This window comes from Leptosomus discolor, chromosome 6 (assembly GCF_034619465.1).
Source record: "Leptosomus discolor isolate bLepDis1 chromosome 6, bLepDis1.hap2, whole genome shotgun sequence".
In the NCBI taxonomy this organism is placed as follows: Eukaryota; Metazoa; Chordata; class Aves; order Leptosomiformes; family Leptosomidae; genus Leptosomus; species Leptosomus discolor.
The window spans coordinates 26,290,673-26,312,312 of NC_141396.1; the positions used below are offsets into that span (position 1 = coordinate 26,290,673).

At 35.1% G+C, this 21,640-nt stretch overlaps 1 protein-coding gene across 15 annotated transcripts in view; it reads right to left on the bottom strand.

The window, feature by feature from the left end:
- KCNMA1 (potassium calcium-activated channel subfamily M alpha 1) overlaps positions 1–21,640 on the bottom strand; it is a 518,713-nt gene that overhangs the window by 88,426 nt on the left and 408,647 nt on the right. For 9 of the 15 annotated variants that reach the window (XM_086466778.1, XM_086466775.1, XM_086466789.1 and 6 more), the window contains 2 exons: positions 19,950–20,036; positions 15,684–15,760 (listed from right to left, as the gene is read on the bottom strand). In XM_086466778.1, the coding sequence (XP_086322904.1) occupies positions 15,684–15,760; positions 19,950–20,036 (164 nt within the window). Of the gene's footprint in view, positions 1–6,117; positions 6,292–12,195; positions 12,205–15,683; positions 15,761–19,949; positions 20,037–21,640 lie in introns of all 15 variants that reach the window. The other 6 variants (XM_086466786.1, XM_086466779.1, XM_086466785.1 and 3 more) reach the window with 2 other exon arrangements.

The window sequence follows — 21,640 nt, forward strand, 5'->3', positions numbered from 1 at the left end:
TTTCATGCTACCTTTTCCCCTTCTCTGTAGTTAGTGTCAACTATTTAGTGTCTGAAAAGGAAATACAGAAGTCCTAGTGCATTCATACACATGAAAAAAATTAATTAATAGATACTTGGAGTCTCAGGATGGCATAATCCAGCCCATTCTGATCATTGCTTCTATCTCTATGTTAGCAGTGCAGAAAAATATACAGTTGCATCAAGGAGAGGAGCACCTGAAGGTCTGCACATCAAGAGTGAAAGGCAGAACCAAAGGGCTGGTCCAGTGAAAACATGTTCCAGCAAGCAGTTCTTGAATGCCAGTTAAGAATGTGATTGCATATATTGAGTCAATTTATCCTGTCTTCTTTAGTGGAAACACCTGAGTGCATCTTTGTACAATTGCCAGAAGCAGAAGATGATGGAAAGAAAGTTAGGCAGAATTACAAATATAAACTAAGCTTGAAAGTGGAAGAGTAATTAGGACATTTTCATTCTCAGAAAAGCAGATCTCGTGGTGTCTGGCTTCTGATTTGCCAGTACCACAGGCTATGGAGCTAGCTGCAAATATGGTAAAACTCTAGCATGTACAAGCATTGACTTCATGTCAGTGGCTACACCGTAAGAACCTCTTTAGAACAGCACAGGAATCCCCCACATTGATATTTGCTTTTTCAATTGTTCCATTGTCTGGTTTTATATGCTTCAAAATCCCATTGGCCAGTTTGGTAACAGCAGCTTTCTTGACAGTAGTCCATTCTGAGAAGGTGGCTAAGGAAGGTGATTTGGTTCTCTTCATTACCCAACAGCAACCCAGACTACATTAAGATGCATATGCCTGATTTCTTTCCAGCTGCATTGGACTTGTGTCCTGAGTTATCTAAAATAGTATTTTCTCTGCAAAATTGAACACTAAAAGATACACAGGTGTCCATTTTTACATTATTTTCAATATTTTGAAAAGGGACACATGCAGTCTTTTAAAGTTATTTAGAAGAAACTTCATAGCCATATCTGTTCTCAGGAACACAACCCTGAATACATGAGAACTAATGTAATTGAAGGAAAAATATGTCATTCTAAAAGAAAGAACAATATTTGGAACTAGTTTTACATAAATCAATATGTCACCCACAGTGTGTTTCACAGGCTTACTATTTTTATTCTCTGTGGTTTTGAATTAACAGGAATTTATTTGGCACTATGTCTCATTCTAATGTCCCATTTTCATTAATTTTATTTTTTAAAAAACAGGCTACACAACAGAATGCTATATCATTCTCCAGTATACAGAGGTGAGGTCATTCTATAGAAATGAGCTGTAAGAAAACATAACAATCTGATTATAATCACTTGCTTATGACCTTATGATGCCATCCCTGAGGGGCAACATCTGTCTTTCCTTTCCAAGCAGACTCAATTGCATATTTACCCTTTCAATTTCCTCAAAACATTGAATTTGTGCTATTGGCTTTTTGTGCAGAATAAAGATGAGACAGTGTGATCACAGAGGGATCAGAGGGTTATATGAAACAAAAAGGTGTTTCTGCAGCATACGTAAAAGTAAGAATTTCAGAGCAAATCAGTCTCCCTCCTGTGACCACAATAGAATTCTCACAGCTCAGAAAAAGCATATAGTGGGAGAGACAAGTGGCAGTACCACACCTCTTCCTATTATGAGTATTATAAATATGATGTAAATGGGATCATATTTATAGCTGGCTAGAAAATCTCAAAGTCTCCGGCCACCACAGGGAAAACCATTGTCGCTAAAGGGTGAAAAGAAAATTCTAGCACTGAAAGGTGCCCTTTGACAAGGCACATACAGGCCCTTCCTGCACCTTAGCTCACCCATAAAAGCAAGTATGTCTTGTTGTCTTGGTTACTTCAGCAGGACTAGAGAAGTACTAGGTTAGTTTTGTTCTGTAGAAAGCAGAGGATACAGCTCTTGCATTCTACGAGAAAAAGGCTATGATTTCATGCTTATTACTGGTCTTTTCAGCCAGTAATTTAGAAATCCAGGACTTAATAGTTGACTCATTTAGAAAAGCGCAAGCATAATTATATAACTGACAAGTTTTAGATACACTGACCGATGTGTGCGTGCTACGCATTCTTCTCTCTGGCTAAATCATTAAGTGACATGTCATTTCAACTCTCATTATAGAATTTTCTTTAAGTTGTAAAGACATACAGGCAGAGCCTATGTTGCCCTAAGTAGCACAGGTCAACGAAGAAGCTAGAGTTTTCCTTGACCTAACTTGTTAAGCCACATTGCCATAGTTTCAGCACAGTGCACCAACCTTGGTTCAACAGCTATCCTTATTCAAGCTACCCAAAAAGTTTCTCTAATCTTGCAGAATGCAATTTTAGGTCGTTTGAGAAAGACTCAGCAGCTAACTTGTCTCTTCAGCATAAACCACGTGATAGCACTAGAAGATCAGATGGAACATATGGTTCTAAACTGGGCTTGGCACACAGGTAGGTACATGCTTTGGCTACTTTCAAAAGTTAAGCTTTCTCCAGCTTCTCTTAGCATGGTCCTTCTTTCCACATAAGATAGCTAGGGGTTTGGGCTGAACCTTGAATTCAAAATATAGTGATAATTAAACTTTTTTGTCTCTGGAGATCCATGATAATCACCAAAGTCAAAGTCTTCACATAAGACTCAGAAATATCAGATCATGCCAAAGCATGTTTTCTCACAAGCTGAATCAGATATGCCTGGGCCTAGTATCAAGAATGTCCTTAGAAATTTAGACTCCCATAGCAGTGGGCACAGCGACAAGTTTAGAAAACGTTTCCTTTTGGAACGTGAACTTCTGATGTTCCTCAGAAGCATAGCCATGTGGTGATACAGAAACACAGAAATTAAAAGTTTCAGGTTAAGATTTTGTCTGTATCAATTAATCATTTGAATGGTACTCCCCAAGATTTGGCACAGACATAAGAAGAAACATCACACTTAGTAACATAATTTCATTGTACAAACCATCCCCAGTTTTTCAGTGACTAAGTGACTCTCTTCACTCTAATTCACTTGAGCCTTCAGTGCAAAAAATGCTTGGACTATTTGACTGCTGTTCGTGTAAGCAATCTATCAAGAGCAGCTAAACTTGAAAAAAATGTAGACAAAAAAAATTTAAAATTCTATTTCCTTATGTTTAGAGAGATCATACCCGTTTTTTTCCCAACAACTGCCTATAAACTCAAAAGCTATTTTAATGTAATTATATTTAATCAAAATATGATTTTCATTTGCTGAAAGTACAGGCAACAATATAACAACAGAAAAACTCATTCACAGCGGAAAATACACTGCAAGTATTACTTTTGCTACATATTATACAATTAGTACACTAAATCCTGTGTACATCATTGAATATGTAAATTGATATTTTCTACTTGACAGCAGATTCTTACAAACAGCATTAATTCTTACAAAAGCTAATAATTGTTTCACAAAGTTTCATACAATGGTCTGTGATTTTATTTACCTTGAAGAAAAAGCCTACTTTTATAACCAAAAGAAAAAAAAAAAAAAAAACCACAAAACACAACAACAACAACAAACACCCAGAAAAAAGAAATGGAAAGAAAGAAAGAAATACATTAAGCAACTGTAGAAGCAAACCAACCCAACTGGGGCACCATGACCAAAGTAAGTTCTGTAATAGTATAATGACCTTTAATGAGTGTCTGGGGAAACAACACAGTCCTAGCATAAAAGACAAAGGGCAAAACCCATCATGGCTCCACTGACACTAATTCAAAATGATTTTCAGAACAACTAAAGAATGTAAGAGAGGTAATCTGATCCACCAATCTGACCTCACTTTGATTCTGGGCCCCTGCTGCTGCCATTTCTAATTGTCAAACACTCTACATATCACATCTGCTCGTATTTAATGAAAAGCTGACTCTCACTGCCATTCTTTGAGTTAACTAGCTCTGTCAAGATGGGCATCATACAACCCCTGCACATTGCAAAGAAAACACACTGATTTCTATTGAAGCCCTGCCAGTGAAACATTGTATGTGTGCGTGTATATACATATTAATTGGAAAAGAAAGGCTTATGTTGCTTTGCAAAGACTGTGAATTGGTATTGATTTTTGTACTTACTATTAACAGTCAAAGGTGACCAGTCTCATAATGAGAAGAGTGAGATCTCTTTTGATTTGATGGAGTGATGAAGGGGGGAAAAGGCCCTTGAAAGATAGGATGCTAAAAATCCTCAAAGCTGTCAATATCACTCATCCTTCAAAATACGACATAGATCTAATGTGTTCTCAAAAAGTATTGGGTTTGGTGGAAATAATACCATTATTGTGGAAGTTTTTGGCCCATCAGGCAACACAATCAAAAATGTTTACTTTATCTGGCTCTGTAGAGTCTTAAGTGAACTTGAAAGCTATGGTAAACCTACAAATTACATTTTTTCCTTCCTTGCCAAACAGGGCTAACGGAAGAAATTTTACCTGTTTGTAGGAGACATATTAATTTAGCCTGGTCTGGCTGCTGTTACCACCAGTGCCAGGATCCAACCACATATCCTCTGTACTAGTCTGTATTAATGCAAACTATACCAGGCACTGTGTTACTGAGGCCATTAGGCTGTGTAAACAACACTGCCTGCAGTAATTATCAGTCCAGGAAGGTTTGTTGTTCACTTTTCTTCACAAAATATGTTTTGCTATGTTTTCCTCTGACAAAGGTCTCTTTAAAGGATAAAAACTCCTGTAACTTAGAATAAGACTAAAAACTGGGAGCTATCTCCCTTGAGGTGATGCATGATTTGCAACCAAGTAGATAAAAAGGACATTCCAAGTGCTTATACACATATACAGAGAGAAGATTTCTGGTAAAATCTCCAAGAAATCCTATTAGAATCAGTTTCACTGACACAGTCCTCAGACAAAAAATACCAACAAAAATAATAATATTGTTATATACTTCACATTTGGGTCCGGAAAAAGAGTTCAAATGTCAAAATAGCTAAAGCAAAGTCATTCACCACAGTTGGACTACATACTGCAATACACGTATGGTACTGAAAGGCAACCAGATGCAAAATCTACTAACTACATTATACTCTTAGTAGTGGAAGGCAATTTTATCTGTGATGACTTGTAATGTAAAGTGGACATGCTTCCTGATTAAAAATCCTAATACCCTTTATACATGTATCTGAATAATTTTACAGTTTTTCTTTGCAATTTGGGTAGGAAACCAGTTCCTATCCCAAGACATAGTTTTGCCTGTTATGAATGTCTAAAGAGGATAAGAAAATGGAAAAAAAAATATCACTTTTTCATTCAGCGATCTTCCTCAATTGTTGGCATCACACTGATAAAGCAAGCTTTGGAATCCCTACAGTTTGCTCAAAGAATTAATGGCTATGCAGAATTCTTCTAAGTTCTCTGTCTTCTCCCTCTCAATTCTGATCTTTCAAAAGAGCTTTTGGGGCATACTCCTGCATAGTACTGCCCTATGTTGTTAATTACAAAAAGTTTGCATCAGGAAGTTTGCATCAGGGTAGCCCTTCTAAAAAGGCATTACCAAAATTACAACCGTTTAACTAGGATTTCTGTGGTTTCAGTACTAGATGGAAGGTCTTGCCTTACTGAGACTGTTACAAACAAAACTAAAGATAATGGTATCACTACAGAATAGAATTGCAGCTACTGTGATTCAGCTACTAAGTTGTATCCTCTATATTTATTCGCTGCCTATTGCATGCTGCTCTAGTGCCAGCACTATTAAAGCTGTCTGCTAAGCACCAGCCATAGATTTGGACACAGGCCTGTTCCTCCACCGAAGCACTTGTTTAGTTAATGACAATTTATATTGTATGAATTAAATAAAAAAGATGTCACCAAACTGCACTACGTCCTGCATGCTTTTGCGAGAGCATGCTTAATAAAGAGCACACAAAGCGAAATAATGAATTACATTTTTTGTATTAAAAAGAAAACAGAAATATAAATATAGAGCTATATTAAAATTTGGGTTTGAATTTTTTAAAAAGCATCAGCCCAGTAAAACTCACAGAACTACAATGTACGACACAAGACGGGGATGATACCACAGACATCACAGACATGGAACAGCATGTGTTGGTGTTAAAACTTACAGGCACGTAAACTGGTGGAGCAATCATTAACAGAGACAGAAGAAAGTGGGAAGGCTCTCTCAAGGGTGTCCATGTTACTATGTACACTGCCTGACATGCAAGAGCAGTCACGCTCAGAGCGTCCGCAATCAAAACAACATGCCAGTTTCATTCTCTTGTAGATGGACATCTTGGCTATAACCATGTGTTGGATGGGAGGAGAGGAAGAGCAGCAGGTTAATGGCAAGGTTATATATATAACAAGGCAGCTGGAAGGTAATTTAAGGGATTTAATACAGGCCTTAGTTTATGTTAACAGTCTTGACCCAGGAAAAAAAATGCAATGAGGTTACTGATAACACTTTGGCTGTACATTAAAACAGGGCAAAAGATAAATTGCTCTTTATTTCTCTTCAGTCTTATAGGGTGACCGCAGACATGGGGAAGAATTACTGTTTACAGTCATGTGTTTGGATCAAAATAGAACATAGTAAAAGCAGAGAATCCTAAGAATATATTTGTCCCTTGGCACAATTAATACCACTGGGCTAAAATGAAAAGAAAAATCTAACGTTACTAACCATTAGATATTTTTGGCCTATCCTTCTTGTAAAAATCAAAGGCTTTTCTATATATCTCTCTCTCTATATATATATGTATGTATACACACACAAAACCACACATACACATATATTCTTATACACATACACTCACACATATATATATTATACACATACATATATTATACACATACATACATATATATACATACATTTATTCTTAAACATATGATAATAATTTCTCTGTATTAAACTGTGCCAGGGAACTCCTTTGTTGCGGCAAATTACACATTACTAAAGAGTTACAAGAGGTTCATAAAATTTTCTGAAAAATTGACTTAATTTACATTACATATTCAGGAATTCAAATTAACTCTTGACAGAATACCAAAATTTGCCCATATAAGAGACAAAACTAAAAATGGTAAATAGGCTTGACATTAAAATCAGTTCACAAATAAGGCATCACCAAAAGCACACAGAGCATTGGTCCACTGAAACATGCTGAACCAATCATTGGCATGTTTTCAGCTCTGGATTCAAAGGTAGATCGAGAACCAAATAACTGAATGCAGAATTAGAGGCTAATTCCAAAAGGAGTGCCAGGTTAGAACAGAACATTTGCATCCCTCAGTCATCCAAATAGCCTTGTTACATATTTCTAGAAATATACAGCATAAATGCACATATAATTACCATTGTGCAATTTTGTAAGTTATCTGAATCACAGGTATGTTTAAGTGTGAAGAAATGCAAATGCCACTTAGATTGTTTCCCACGTTGCACTGAACCAACACTTTTGGTAATGGTTTAGATTGAACTGACTCAATTATACTAAAAAAACAGAGCACTGACAGGCAAAAACAAAACCTTAAAAGCAAATGCAGAAAAAAAGGTAATGTTTCTCCAGCCTGTACCTTCATTTTAGGATGTCTTTTTTGCATTATGGTAATGACATTAAATTTAAAATAATTTCTCTTTTTTGTTTTCCGGTTTCTTAATGCCACAGTCACCAGGGAAGAGGGATTGAAATCGCTCAAATGGGTCAAGTCCTGTTCTAAGGCCTTGATGACTTGCCATACAGTATACTTGTCAAGCAAGGGTAACATTATGATTGTGGAAAACAGGCATTGAGGGAGATGAATGAGTGATCTCTTCAGCAGCGACTCCATTCCTCTAAACTTTGCTCACATGACTAATGCCATGTTCTTTTAGCATCCTAGTAGAGTTATCTTACAGCTGTTCAGAAAGTCATCATGCAGCATCAGGCTTGTTCATTGCATGGTACATCATTCCTCAGAGCTTGGCTTTTAGTAAGAAGGTTTCCACTGCAGCTTTTGATGCATACACATTCAAACAACACAGAAAATTCAAAACAGCATTTGTTTTCTCATGGTTTCCCTCTATCTAACTCCTCCCAACACATTCTTTAAAATTTAAAAGTTGGGCAGAAAAAGAAAAGTGAAATATAATACCAAAATGTGGAAGTCTTTCCATTATGTCTATTTTATGATTTTCACTTTAAGGAAATGAAAGAAAAATAAAGGACATTTGTGAGACACACTAACAGTAGGTGAGGTAAAAGGCAGGCCCATTTTAATTATAGCTGTTTTGAAGGACTTTTTCTAATTAAATGCTGTAGTATAACATACTGCTCAGGAATTCTCAACTGTTATGTCATTGGTTAGTAACAGTCCCTGGTTTTCATCTACTTTCAGCCATATCTTGTCAACAGTTAATAATAGGATAGGACACATTCATGAAAATTAAAAGAAATCATCCTTAAGTGCAAAGAGGGTTGGGAAGGAAAACTTTTTGTAACATTTTCATCAGACTTAAACCAATGAAGTGGGAAATTTAAGCCCTTCTGTTCAATAGGGGAAGGACTCCCATGTCCCTTCTCAAAAGCAATGCCCTTTCAGGGACTGTTTTCAACTATTATTATCAGTTGTTCTGGAGATCATGCATCATTTTAATAGTTCACATCATTAACATGCAGGAAACAGGCTTGGACCTGGAAATATAAGTAGCAGAAAGGACTTGCTATAAGGGTTTCAACCAGTATATAAGCAACTGCATATCAGAGCAATACATTTTGGAAAGAAAACATGCTGTTACTCTTCATTCCTTTTATACAGTCATTGTTACATTCATACCAAATACAATACTTATTTTCTTTTAAATAAAACAAAACATGGATTATTAGTAGGGATGACTAGTGACAAGATCAGAGACAAGACAGAAATGATTTTAAATGGTTCAGCCACACACATACCATTTCCTACAAAACTTCCATAAACATTAACAAAACAATGGGAATCATCAGTGAGACGGGGACCTTAAGAACACCCTCTGAGTGGGTGTTAAATCCATTTGACACCTGTAGGACCTGCATAAGAATCAACTAATTTCTATTCATAGAAATGTTACAGATGTTGAATAGAACGGTTATTTGCAAATAGTGAAAATCTAAGCTGGGACATAAAGGAAATTACTTCCCTATTTTCAATTGAGTAATAAATGGACAAAAAGGAAGAACAGATCTTTATAGTTAGTATGATGACAATCCCACAGCATTTGTAAAATGAATTAGTAAAAATATCAGGGGAAGTTATCATGGACACAGAAAGCAGACTACTTAAATAATTTACTGAGAAAACAACGCATATATGAACTAGCCATTTTCTGATTTGTTAAGAGCAAAAGGAAATTAAAATTTCTGTCAATTATTTATAAAGTAAATAAATACTTTAAAATCTTTTGTTGCAATTTTTCTCAGAAGGCAGTAGCCTTCCGTTCTAATAAGGAAGGAATGTGCCTTAGATGCCTAAGCTTCTAGCAGTACCTTGCTTTCTGATCTCAAAAACTCAAAAAGTCCAGCCAAAATTTCTAGATTGTCTGGATCTGAGGTGTTACTTAAGAGTTCAGAAACAGTAATGGGAAATATTTCCAGCTGCAAAAATAAGCAAAGGAAACTGCAGATTATTCTCTACCTAAGATGTCAAGGAACAGCTCCTTTTTTAAAAAGCAAGCAGAACAAAGTATCCCTTCATCTTTGCTGATTTTTTTTTTTTTTTCTTAAACCATACGGTCTACCCCATCCTCGTGTTCCACTCATCACTATAGTTTTCCTCGTGACCGCAACAGTAACAAAAAGTAGATCAACGAGGACATCTAGTGGAACTCTATGAGATAACAGAGATGATGAACGAGGTTTGACGACCGGCAAACGGTAAAAAAAATCTCACTACACTCAAGAATTGATATGTATAACAGTGTCATTTCAATTCATCAAGTTCTCATGATCCACACTATGAGTAAAGTAACAGCAGCATTAAAGGACGACCAGACTGATCTGATCGCCTTTTAGCAATGCTGATTAGCATCATGAGACTCAAATATTGAAAGGACTTCCCCCAGCACAATTTCAGTTTCCTGAAAAATACAGCAGCATATCTTAAACTGTTAGTGAGAATTTGTTTTCTTTTAACACAACAGGCAAAGCTATCTCTCCATTATTTAATTTTTACAGAACAACTTCAAGACAACCAAGTCAGCATGTTCACTATCTTGCAATTTTTGCAATCAAAGGCAATTGGTTAGCTGTTTGCTGTAATTCATACAGTGCTGTTCTTTGTCAAAACTGTAGAAATAGCAGGTGACCTGAGTGGACATTTTACCTTATTTTAGTAGCTGTAAGAATGACTCATGAGTTTTGATATAATGGCACATTTATAGACCAATTCATTTTAATTTTCAAATCTGATCATGGCCTTTCCTTCATTACCTTAAAGACTCTCAGCCAGTGTACTCTCAAAGCTAACTCCATTTCTGAACAAACTGAAGCTATTGGGGAAATGGAAAAAAAACCAAGTCAAACCTACATGACCTTTTCTTTTTTAATACTCTCTTAGCATGAAGAGCTCTTTTATTTGTTTATGTATTACTATTTAAACTAATTTATCTGGTCCAGAAAGGCCTCAACATAGAAAAATATTTTAAATAAATATATTACTTCAAATAAATCCAAATTACTTCCACTATTTTGCCTCAAAGTCAATAGGATTCATTATTTTATCCACAGAAATTAGTTTCTTTCTAGTTCATTATTAAGTATTGATTCTTATCGTGCTGAGTTGTCTCACAATCTGCTTTTCTGTGCTGCCCCATCTTTCTGCTGTGTCATTCTATTGGCTGAAAATAGATCTCTGGAGACATTTCTGTTCTCTGTTTGAATCCTCTCTACCACAACAGGATCTCAACCCTTTGGTGTAGTTTGCAGGCACCACAATAAGATAAATAGTAAATAATGATAAATATAATGAAGGCCATCTCAATCCCAAGATGGCTAGCACTTTATCATGCAACCCCAGGGTGTCCACTTTTCCTTGATTCCTTTCAAGATCCTATGGTGTGTACAGCTGAAAGGGGAAAAAAAAATCTCAATCCTGATTAAGACCTGAAGTGTTATCAAACAATAAATGCTGAATATCTGGTGAAATATTGAAAAAGTCTCATAGCATCTCTTGTTTAGAATAGCTGCTATTATACACTATGGTTAGCAACCTCAATCTTGTAGTCATGCCTCGCTATAGCTATGAAATATTTTATCCTTCTTGCTGTTCAAAAGAACAAGCCCATACAATCCTAACACTGCCCTATATCCAGTACATTTCTTTGCAGTACTTGTATTTCTAAGCAGAAAATTCTTTCCATGTCCCAAATGCTGTCCTTATTTAAATTATCTTAGCCACACTAAAAGTGGCTGACAAGAGCCTTCATAGGTTCTGTACACTTTAAAGTGGTCATACACTTCAAAGTAGATTGAGATGAAGTGGTCTATAAAGTTCATATTCTATATATAATAATAATGTAAAACTTTACAGCTTAGGTCCTGAAAGTCAGTGTGGCTCTACTTATGTAATTAATTTCAAAACAAGCAAGCTGGGGAAAATAATCACTATAGCTTGTTTCCTCTTGAAGATATCTGTAGGTTTACACAAGTTTGCTATACATTTAATTCATTGTCTGGCTTTCTTCCCATCTTTTTTTTTTTTGATGATGGGGAGAAAAATGTTAGATAAAGACAGTGGTGTTGCTCTTTGTGTTAGCTATAGAATGGAAAAGACAAAGTACAAAAAAATCGAACACGGGTCTGACAATGAATTGCACTTCACCAGACAAACAGTGCTATAGGGGTAATTACCCCAGCCTAACTGATATCCCTAACAATTCATGAGATATCTCTAGAATCATTTCAAGGAAATACTATTGCCAAGATCTCACTTTCAAATGCGGATAAAATATAAGATTGTGAAAAAAGAGGGGCAAAAAAAGGTGGAAGAGGGGAAAACTGCTGTATTTTCTTCGTCATCCTAATCTCCATGGGTGTAAACGATGAGAAACTTGTGGGTATGACGTCACTGCTACATGCAACATAAATAAAGAAAAGAACCAAAATACTGAACAAAAATACTCTCTGCTAGAGAAAGACAGGTTGGACCGCACTCTGGGCTACAGGAAACCCATTTTTACTCACAATAGATCACTATCAGTGTGCAGTTAAAATATAGTAGGGGCCGTGTTCCAAGGCAGCAAGAGGAAAAATAAATCAAAAGTTTGTCAATTGTCATAGATCACAACAAATTCCTTCAAACACATCAATGTACACATGACATGTCCCCTCTAGGGTTCAGCCCCCACCATTCACAGCAAGCACTGTCACTGGAAAAAATATATAGAGAATTAGTCCATAGCTGTTGCACAAAGAAACAGGAGTAGTAAGTCATCCAGTTTAGAGATTTCATCCCAATGTGGCTGCATTTTATATAAATATATACATGTATTTGGCCCCTTGCTGCAAAAAAACTACAGTTAAATGGAATATGAAAGAGATTGAAAAGTTTAAAAAAAATATTAACAATCTGTGAATAAAATTTCCACACAAGCATTTCTCTGGACAATGTGACATCAGCATTCATATGTTATTCAGGGAGTGGGAGGGGTAAGAAGAAAGAGATGGCAAAGAAACTGCAGAAGGAAAGCGAGGTTACTTTAATTATCCCTGGCCTTGTGGAAATGTACTGATCTGCCCTGAATCATTAATATTAGGCCTAACAGGTTTGGACAAATGGCTATGTAGGTCAGACTCACGTTTAGACCCCAACAATACCACAAGCTAATGTTCAGACAGTATCTAAATTGATGTGCAACCTCAGATGCATTATTAAAGAATGTGGTTTTCAAGTGTCACAGGAAGCTGCATTAATTAATGCCACCATAATGAAGTTTTCCATGTAAAGATATTCTTCCACATTTAAGTCACCTGAATGTGTCAATATTTTTACATACAACCTTTCACTTCATCTTACACATTTTCCACATTCAGCTGCCTCTAATTGCTATGTTGCTTGCTAATTAAAATATATATTTATCATGTAAGACTACATATATGCGTGTGTGACTATTTGCAGTCTCTTTGAAAATCAAATTGACATATTAGCTGTTGACAGGTCAGTTGACAGTTTCCTAATTCAATAGGGAAAGAGTTTTCATAATTTATGCTTTGTTTTGCTTAGACTACATTTTTAAGACCAATGATTTCTGTACCTTACAGATGAATAACATAGTTAAGATTCTTCAAAAGTGATTAGTGATTTGAAGGCTAAAGCTAAGATGTTTTATGTGAATAATAGACTGGACTAAAGACTTACCTTTAAAAAAATCAGGTCCCATAAAATGGATCTCAAGATTGCCATAAAAATTTGAGACACCAAAAAATCACTAATGACTCTTGAAATTTTTCATTTACATTTTTTGCTGACTGACAGAACTTCAAAAGCAAAACAGTTGTATTATTCCTCATAGTTGTGAGCATACTCCTAAGCGGAAGCTGTTCTCAGCTGTACTGAGAGCTGCCAACTATCACAGATCTGTGACTGTATATGTGTGTATATAGGAAAGGAGAAGCCAGATGGGGTGAGAGGGAGAAGGGAGACAATAAAAGGGAAAATTAAGATTTTACTCTCACTGACCATTTTTTTTTCTTTTTCACCTGACTCAGAAGATTCCCTCCTTAGTGTAGTACCATGCTCACCGCAGCAGCTCTGACAGCCACCTCCTTCTTCTGCCTCACTAACTCCATCATATGTTTCTTCGTCTGTCCAACACCATTTATTGAACTAACATATGTGACCATGACATTTGGAACATTTCCTAGTGCTACACACAGAAGTTGTCACTCCCACCTCTCCATGGCCCTACTGTTGGTAATATATCCATTGTGTTGGCTGAGTCACAGGATACTCTTGTTTTCTTCCTGGTTTCCTAGTACTGAGGAGGTTACATCGATTCTTATTAACGTATAAAAAAGGGGGTTTGCCCTTTATACTGTGAATTCCTATCTCCTAACAGATTTCAATGAAAAGTGTAGATCTGGCATTAAAATGACAGATCTTTGGGATTTTTTTTTTTTTTAATTAGCATGAGTAAAAAGCATACACACTATGTGAAAGAGGAATAGAGAAGAAAACACAAATAAAATAGGTCTTTTTTGACAGAATCGGATAAAATTAAACAGGTAACATATTTTGCTTTAACTGTTGGATAGTTTGTGAAAAAGATTGGGTTTGAGAGTTACAGGGACCCTGAGGCATCTGTAACTGGCTTTACCAGAACTTACTCAGCAGCCTCATTGGCTTTGGCTGCAGTTCAAAGGCCACATTCTCACATGGATAAACTGTTCTTGAACAATTCTTTTCAATATGTTAGGGAATTCATATATTCCTTCCACACCACGCATGCTCTCCATGTGCTTTGGTCTACTGGTGGCTACTGGGAGGACAAATACAATTTTCTGTCAGTGTTTCAGCTGCTTTCTCTCAGTTACTACTTTGTTCCACACTCCTGTTTTTTGGGGGGGAGAGTTGTTCTTTTAAAAATTACAGTGACATTATTCTTTTTAAAATAATCTTTAAGAATTCATCAGTTTCAGGCACCACTTAAAGGCAGAGAGTGTCCAGATAAGGCTTTCTTCTATCCTCTAAGACAGTGCAGTGATAACACTATGACTGGATCTGTAAGAGTTTTTTCCCTTTTAAAAGTAATGGTAAAATAGACATGATCAAACTCTTCTGAGACCTTTCCATTTACCTAATCAGTACGTTTGAACTGAATGGTCTTTTTCGTGGCAGAATACCATGGAATGCACTTAAATATTCAGATATCCACTGAGAAATGGATCCCTAAATCCTTTCGACACCAGTATTACAAATATACATGCGTCGAACACATCTTTGGTGAAAATGGGGTTCTGATCGTTCCTGCAAAAAGTACTTTCAAAGTATATACAGATAAAATGCTAATTTCTCTATAAAAATACAGATGCAAAGACTGATCTCAATTCCAAAACTCAATTATTTCTTCATACAAAATTTTCCAAACAACTTAAAAAGCAGACCTAATAACTGAACCAAACCAAATATTACCATTACAGCTATGGAATCTTCTAAAAGGATGTATGTTAGAGACACTAACTTTTAATTTCTTTCAAGCAATCCTTTCCTCCAGTAAAACTGATTGTTTATTCCAGTAATAATTTATTTCAATAGTTATGTAATGGAATCTTATTCCCTAGTTTCGTCTTTTACAGAGTCATGTCAGCAAGATAGACAAAAGTTTTTACAGAAAACTATTGAAATTACTGGATTTATGCATGGTATGAATAACAGCAGAACTTCAGTGTTAGCTCATTCTTAACTCAAAAACCACAGTTAGATCTAGCTTGGTTTAATTCCTCAGGTTTTGTTAGCTTTGGATCCTAACAGACTTTTTAATGAAAAAACAGCTGTGAGTGAAATGTAATAAAAATATATGGACTTCAGAAACACAAATGGCACTTACTATGTTGCTCTGCGTGTATTTCTTAGCTTTTCTGTACCACCGTGTGAAATGTAAACCCATGTACAAATATTCTTCAAGGCTGAACAGTTCATGAAAAGAAGAGGGAGTGATAGAAATATTACTTACGCCGTTTGCAGCCACATTTTTTTATCCTTTTGGGATCCGTGATGTCATCATGACAAGCTTTGCAGTAAAAAAATGCCCTAGAGAAACACAATAGAAAAACTGACACATTTCTTAATCCATATAAATGAAATTAGTCCCACGGTTCCTCTTGTTGCAGTGCCAAATTAATGAAACATGCCAGCACTAATTTCCTTTAATCTTTGAAAAGGTTTAGACATTTAAGTAGGAAATATTTGCTGCAAGACCATCAATTTCAAACATAAGACTCCAAACTAGTGTTTCTTTTAATATACTTTTATTTGGAAAGTAATTGGGAGAAGGGATGATAATTATGACACAGTGTATCAGTTAATTTGTCTTTCATCTTAGAAAAAAGAGCATCCAATGAATTTTGTCACAAAAATACGTATATAATGAATTCTCTGATCTTATCAGATATACCAGATTTTTAGTTTTTTCAAAGAATGTCTAGCACCCTGGGCTAATTTGTCAGCCTGGTCACAGTAGGACTTCATTTTGGATACAACGAGAGATTGCAGTGAGACCAATGTGAGAGCAACATCAGATGTGCTATTCACAGAAAAAAAAAAAAAAAAAAAAAGACAACCAAAAAAAAAAAAAAACCCAAACCAAAAAAACCCCACCAAAACCAGAAAGGGAAAATCCACTCAAAATAACTTCCTAACAGAACATATAAATGAAAGTACTGAAATAATCTTGATTCAGACTATTTTTTTGTTTTTCACATCTGAATAAAGCAGAACCATTTTGGTTTTGAACAGACAAAAGCCAAAGTTTCAAACAAGAATATGCAATTAACAAGGCAAACCATCTAGGTTTCCATTCAATATTTTTGCTTACGAACCTCTCTTGTATCAAATAGCTCATCACTAGGTGAAGCACAAGGAGAACTAAGGAAGTGAGAAATGAGTAAACATTTGACTTCATACAAATTAAAACAAAATGCCAATTTAATAAATATGCATCAGACTGCCCAGGAGAGTTTCATCATGTCTGTCAAGTCAGCATGTCATGTAAGGCTGCTGTGACACATTCCATGAGGATCACACAACTGGTCTCTAGCTGGACAGTCACAGTTTACCGCGATTCTTGCTGGTATAACAAATTAAACATACTCTTTAACCTGCTGGAATTTCTCTGTACTTATCCATAATTCAGGATATGTCAGCTCCGTGCCTATCTTCCCAACCCTCTCTCATTGCATACTTGTCAATACAAATTGGCGATAAGAACCAAAGCTGCCACTTTGCAACCACCCACAGATTTTGTCAACAGTACTAAATGGATTGCTACAACAGTAGGAAGGTCACTGGAACAGAACAATCTACGGTGCAAAATACAAACAAAAAAAAAAAAAAGCAATATTAATACACAGCCTCTGAATAAACACAGCCTTTGGCAGTTCAGCTAGGACAATTGCTACTATTTCTTTTTAAATTAATTAGACAGTGCCCACTATAGGTGGAACTATATTAAAAGGAAATGTTCAGAAATACGAAAAAGATACCTAATTAAAATAGTAACGAATTTATTGAAGTTATTTTACACCTCTGAATAGCAGCTCTAGCAATTAAGTGCCCATCAGGAGAAAGGTCTAGCACATAAGATATGGATTAGAGAATACAAATTTAAATTTGTAGTAAGACCTCCCTGAATGTCACTAACATTTCTAAAATCAAGATAGCATGCAAGATACTGATGGAAGATGTAAGTCCTAAATGTATTAGGCTTAGTTTATCTAAGGAACTTTCAGGAAGATTACTCTTTCAGCCTGTGAATTTGTCTTATTATTTCCAATATGCAAAATTTAAAATTAAATAGCCTTCTCTGAGCATTTATACACTTTGCTGCAGAAAGTTTCTGGTCTTCAAAATATTCACTTTCCATCAAAAAGAAAACAAACTGCCTCCAAGGAAACGAGAATAAAATATTTTTCAAACCATGTGTCGATGTCAAGACATAAGCAAGGAGAAGAAAACTGCCTCAAATTTTTACAATTTCTCCCCAATCCAGCTGTAAGCCCCTGTATGGAACAAGAATCCACTATCACCAATATTCTGTCACAAAACTTTGTAACACAAATTCCACATAGGTCATTTCTACAGATCATGTTTCTGAAGTCCACTGCAGGACAAATCTCCTAAAGAGAACCTTCAATCCTATGTGCAAAGTCAAGAGCAAATGCCTGAAGTGACTACTGTAATAAAATTATCCTTCTATATAATGGGGCTGAATTAAATGGATTTGAAGCACGTGGATTTCTGAGGTCAGTACTAATATGAATGAATAATGAACAATAAAGATGCAATCCATACAGCTTGTATTGTACTTAAACACTCAACATTTTACATGAAGCTATTTACCTAGGCATAATTATATCTAGGTATAATTGTTTCTAATGTGAAACTATTGCTCTAAAAATGCAAAAGTAATTCTAGCAAGAATAGTAATTGAACATCACATATTATATTTCATTGTGGAATATGGATTTGATAAATATGAATAGCTTTAGCTTAAAGGAGCTGAAATATCTCCATTAGCATGCAACACAAAACCAGAGTAATTTCATTTCAGGCATATAACATGGTTAATTTTGCTTTATTAAAAAAATCCTTTTTTTTTCCCTTCCAAAAGACCTCAATATTTCTGACTCTGATTTATAGCCCAAAAGGGTGAACTCAACACTTTACATAATTGGCTTTATTAGTTGAAACACACCTGATAATCACTTGCTTTGCACAGAACATCTACGAAATGTGGTAAGGGAGGCAGCATGTTTCTAAACAAAGCCTTCTGCAAAAAGCAAGGCAGAATTGGGAATTTTGTTTCAGCTTGCTATTAGATAAAACGTGCTAGATGAATGACACGTAAAATTTCTCTAAAGAAATTAATAACAGTCAACTTTTCCCTGTTGAAAACGCTATGCCAGGTAATTTTTACTTACACTCTGAAACAATTTCTTAAGAGTATAAAATGCCTTATAAATGAAAAAAAGCTAGCATCTCAGTAAACGAATGTGAAGACATTTCTGTATATTCAACTGGAGAAAAGCACCAGAGAAGAAAAGAACTATATGCTGAAAGGCAGCATACCTGAGGCAGTGCTGGATGCAAATACTCCAAAGACGGTGCTAGAAATGTGAGAGGACAGGAGCACTGCTGCTCTGTTCTGTATGCTTCACCTAGCCAAAACCCCATCTCTTTCAATGAAAATAGTGTTCAAGTTCTTAGTTTTGACTTTCTTTAAATAACCATGGCAAACATGCATTGTTTATATATTATTTTCACTGTAATTTAATCATTAAAAGTTTAGGACTTACTAAAGGTTATCATTTGAATATTTTATCATTCTGCGTACAGGATTTAGTTAAAGTACCTAACTCAAGGAGAACACCAAGTAAAAATCAGATTCTTGACAGCACGACTTGTAGTAACCAAAAAACCCCCAGCAAATTTTGATGCAGAGCTCAGCTGCAAATAATCCTTTTCTAAAAAGATTACAGACATTTAATAATTATTTATTTTTAAAATTATTTTCTCACATTGCTCTTTTATTCCTTCCAAGCATATTATAATCCTAACAAATCGGAATACACAAATTTGGTCCTAAACACAATACCATAAAACCCCTTTTCTTTCAACCCAAATCTAATACATCCAAGTACAACAAACTTGTGAAGTTGTCTACAATGGTTGGGATATATTAGACTGTTGCAGTTTGATTTACTTTATGACGTGATAGAGTGTGCAGTTTCAGTAAAGAAAAGTTACAAGAACATAAATACTATTCTGCTAATGCAATTACTGAATGAACACAGTATCTTGCTCACATCAAGTATTTGCTAAAGTCTACGTAAGTAAGAACTACTCTAAACCTGAAACTCAGACAAAACTGTAATCCCTGTCCTCTCTCAAAGTAATTCCACTGAGACAAATTAATTATAGAGAAATCAGATCAAAATGTGTTACATTTTCTAGTAGAACTCAGAAAAAAAGCCTTTTCATTTCTTCTCCCATCTGCTCTAATATTATTTCATTTCCTTGATATTTACGACTGTAGTTAAGAAAATGGCATGCACACATGGTTGGTTCACTAGAGTACCAACCCAATTTCCCCTGAGAACCTTTAAACAGATAATAACAAAACTAGGTGATTTGTTTACCTGCAAAGAAAAAAAAAAAAAAAAAACACAACAGAAATTAACCACTATATGTTTAAATTTAAAGATAAAAATATATTAATTACCTTTTTACTTCTTTGGCATCACTTGCAATGAAGAATCCTAAAGTACCTTCTTGAATCTTGACATGGTTTCCAGGGTTGATTAATATACTGCTCAGTGAAACAAGAACAAAACCAAGAAAATCATAAATTTTAATTACTTTTAACTGAATGTTCTAAAATAGCTTTATTTGGTTCTATTATAGGGGACCCACTAGTTAGAAAAGGCTGTAAGGAAATTTTAAGCCATTCTTCCTTGAAATTTCCAATCAAACAACAGTTTCACATGCTTTTTACAAAAACTTCAGTTTGAGACAGTCACATGTCTCTGCCTATAATTATATCATTCAAGTGTTTACATCTGTGTTCTTGTTTTTGCATTAAACATAGACTATACAAAATAACAAAGCCTCTCAGAACCATAACGTGAAGCTGAGCATTTCAGCTTTCTTGCTCACAACATGGTGAAAAGGGAAGAACCAGCAACCATCACTCAGTAACAATACAAAATATCATTTATGAAGTTAAACCCTTTGATTTAATTTTTTGCCAATTTCTAGTCAAATAGAATGTTAATGGGACCCCTATCTGCTAATATAATGTTACTGTTTAAAATAATAAATACACACATACACTCAAGGGGAATGGTACAAGACAACCAGTAACGACAGCAGAAAAAACATAAAATGAATAGAAAATTTTTTTTAAAACTGCTATGCAGCCATGGAAGAACAAAACCAACCCAACCACACTGACAGAATAGCCTCAGCTAAATTTGATGAAATAAATTATAAACTGCTATCAAGTGAGGTACTCCATGTCTCCCTATGAAATATCTTTTTAATTTTCATAAAAATTTAATGCTAGATTTTAGGTAAGGCACTTTGCAAAGTATCAAGCTAAATATGAATATACAGATAGAGATAGATGTAAAAATATTCTCCAGTAAGTTTTATTAATGTGTAATGCAACTAAGTTTTGACTTGCTACAACTTAATAAAGCTTGTCAAAATTTCTTTTTTGTCTTTTATTAAAGCTTAGCCTTTGTAAGTCAAAATGTAGTAACTGCACACGTATGCAATTTACACTAAATAAAGACATTATCAGAAATTTAAAAGCTTGTAGATTTAGCACAAATTGATTTTGGGGAAGTATTTATATGCAAAAATAAATAAAGCACATTTCTGAACAGACATACGTTACTAAAATTTGAAGGCAAAAAATCTTGCATGTTATTGTTAGGAGGGAAAATGGCTCTCAGAAGATCTCTTATTCAAGATGTTGTTTACTATCTATAAATTAGTAATAAATTAGTGTGACAAAAAATATACCCGAAAGCTTTATAACGAGCACATTGTTTTGTGTGATTATACATGACCACCAGGCCCTGTGAAAAGAATATGCAGGCTGCAAAATAAAGTGCTCAAGTCAAGAATTAAAAAGTCAGTCATGCAGCCATAATTCAGCCCCCATTATGTACATGTTATGATATGATTCTTAATTTAATAGCCACAAACTACTTTTCTCTCACAATCTGGAACTTAATTCAGTGGTGTTTTACTGTCATTACGCAAGATATGGCTTCATGTAGTTTATCTTTAAAATCAGCACCATATTTTTCTTCTGTGCTTTTCTGCAGTGTTCATCACTACAGCATGCAAAAGATTCACAAATACATAATTTATTTTGCAAGAGTAACGAAGATATAGTATTAT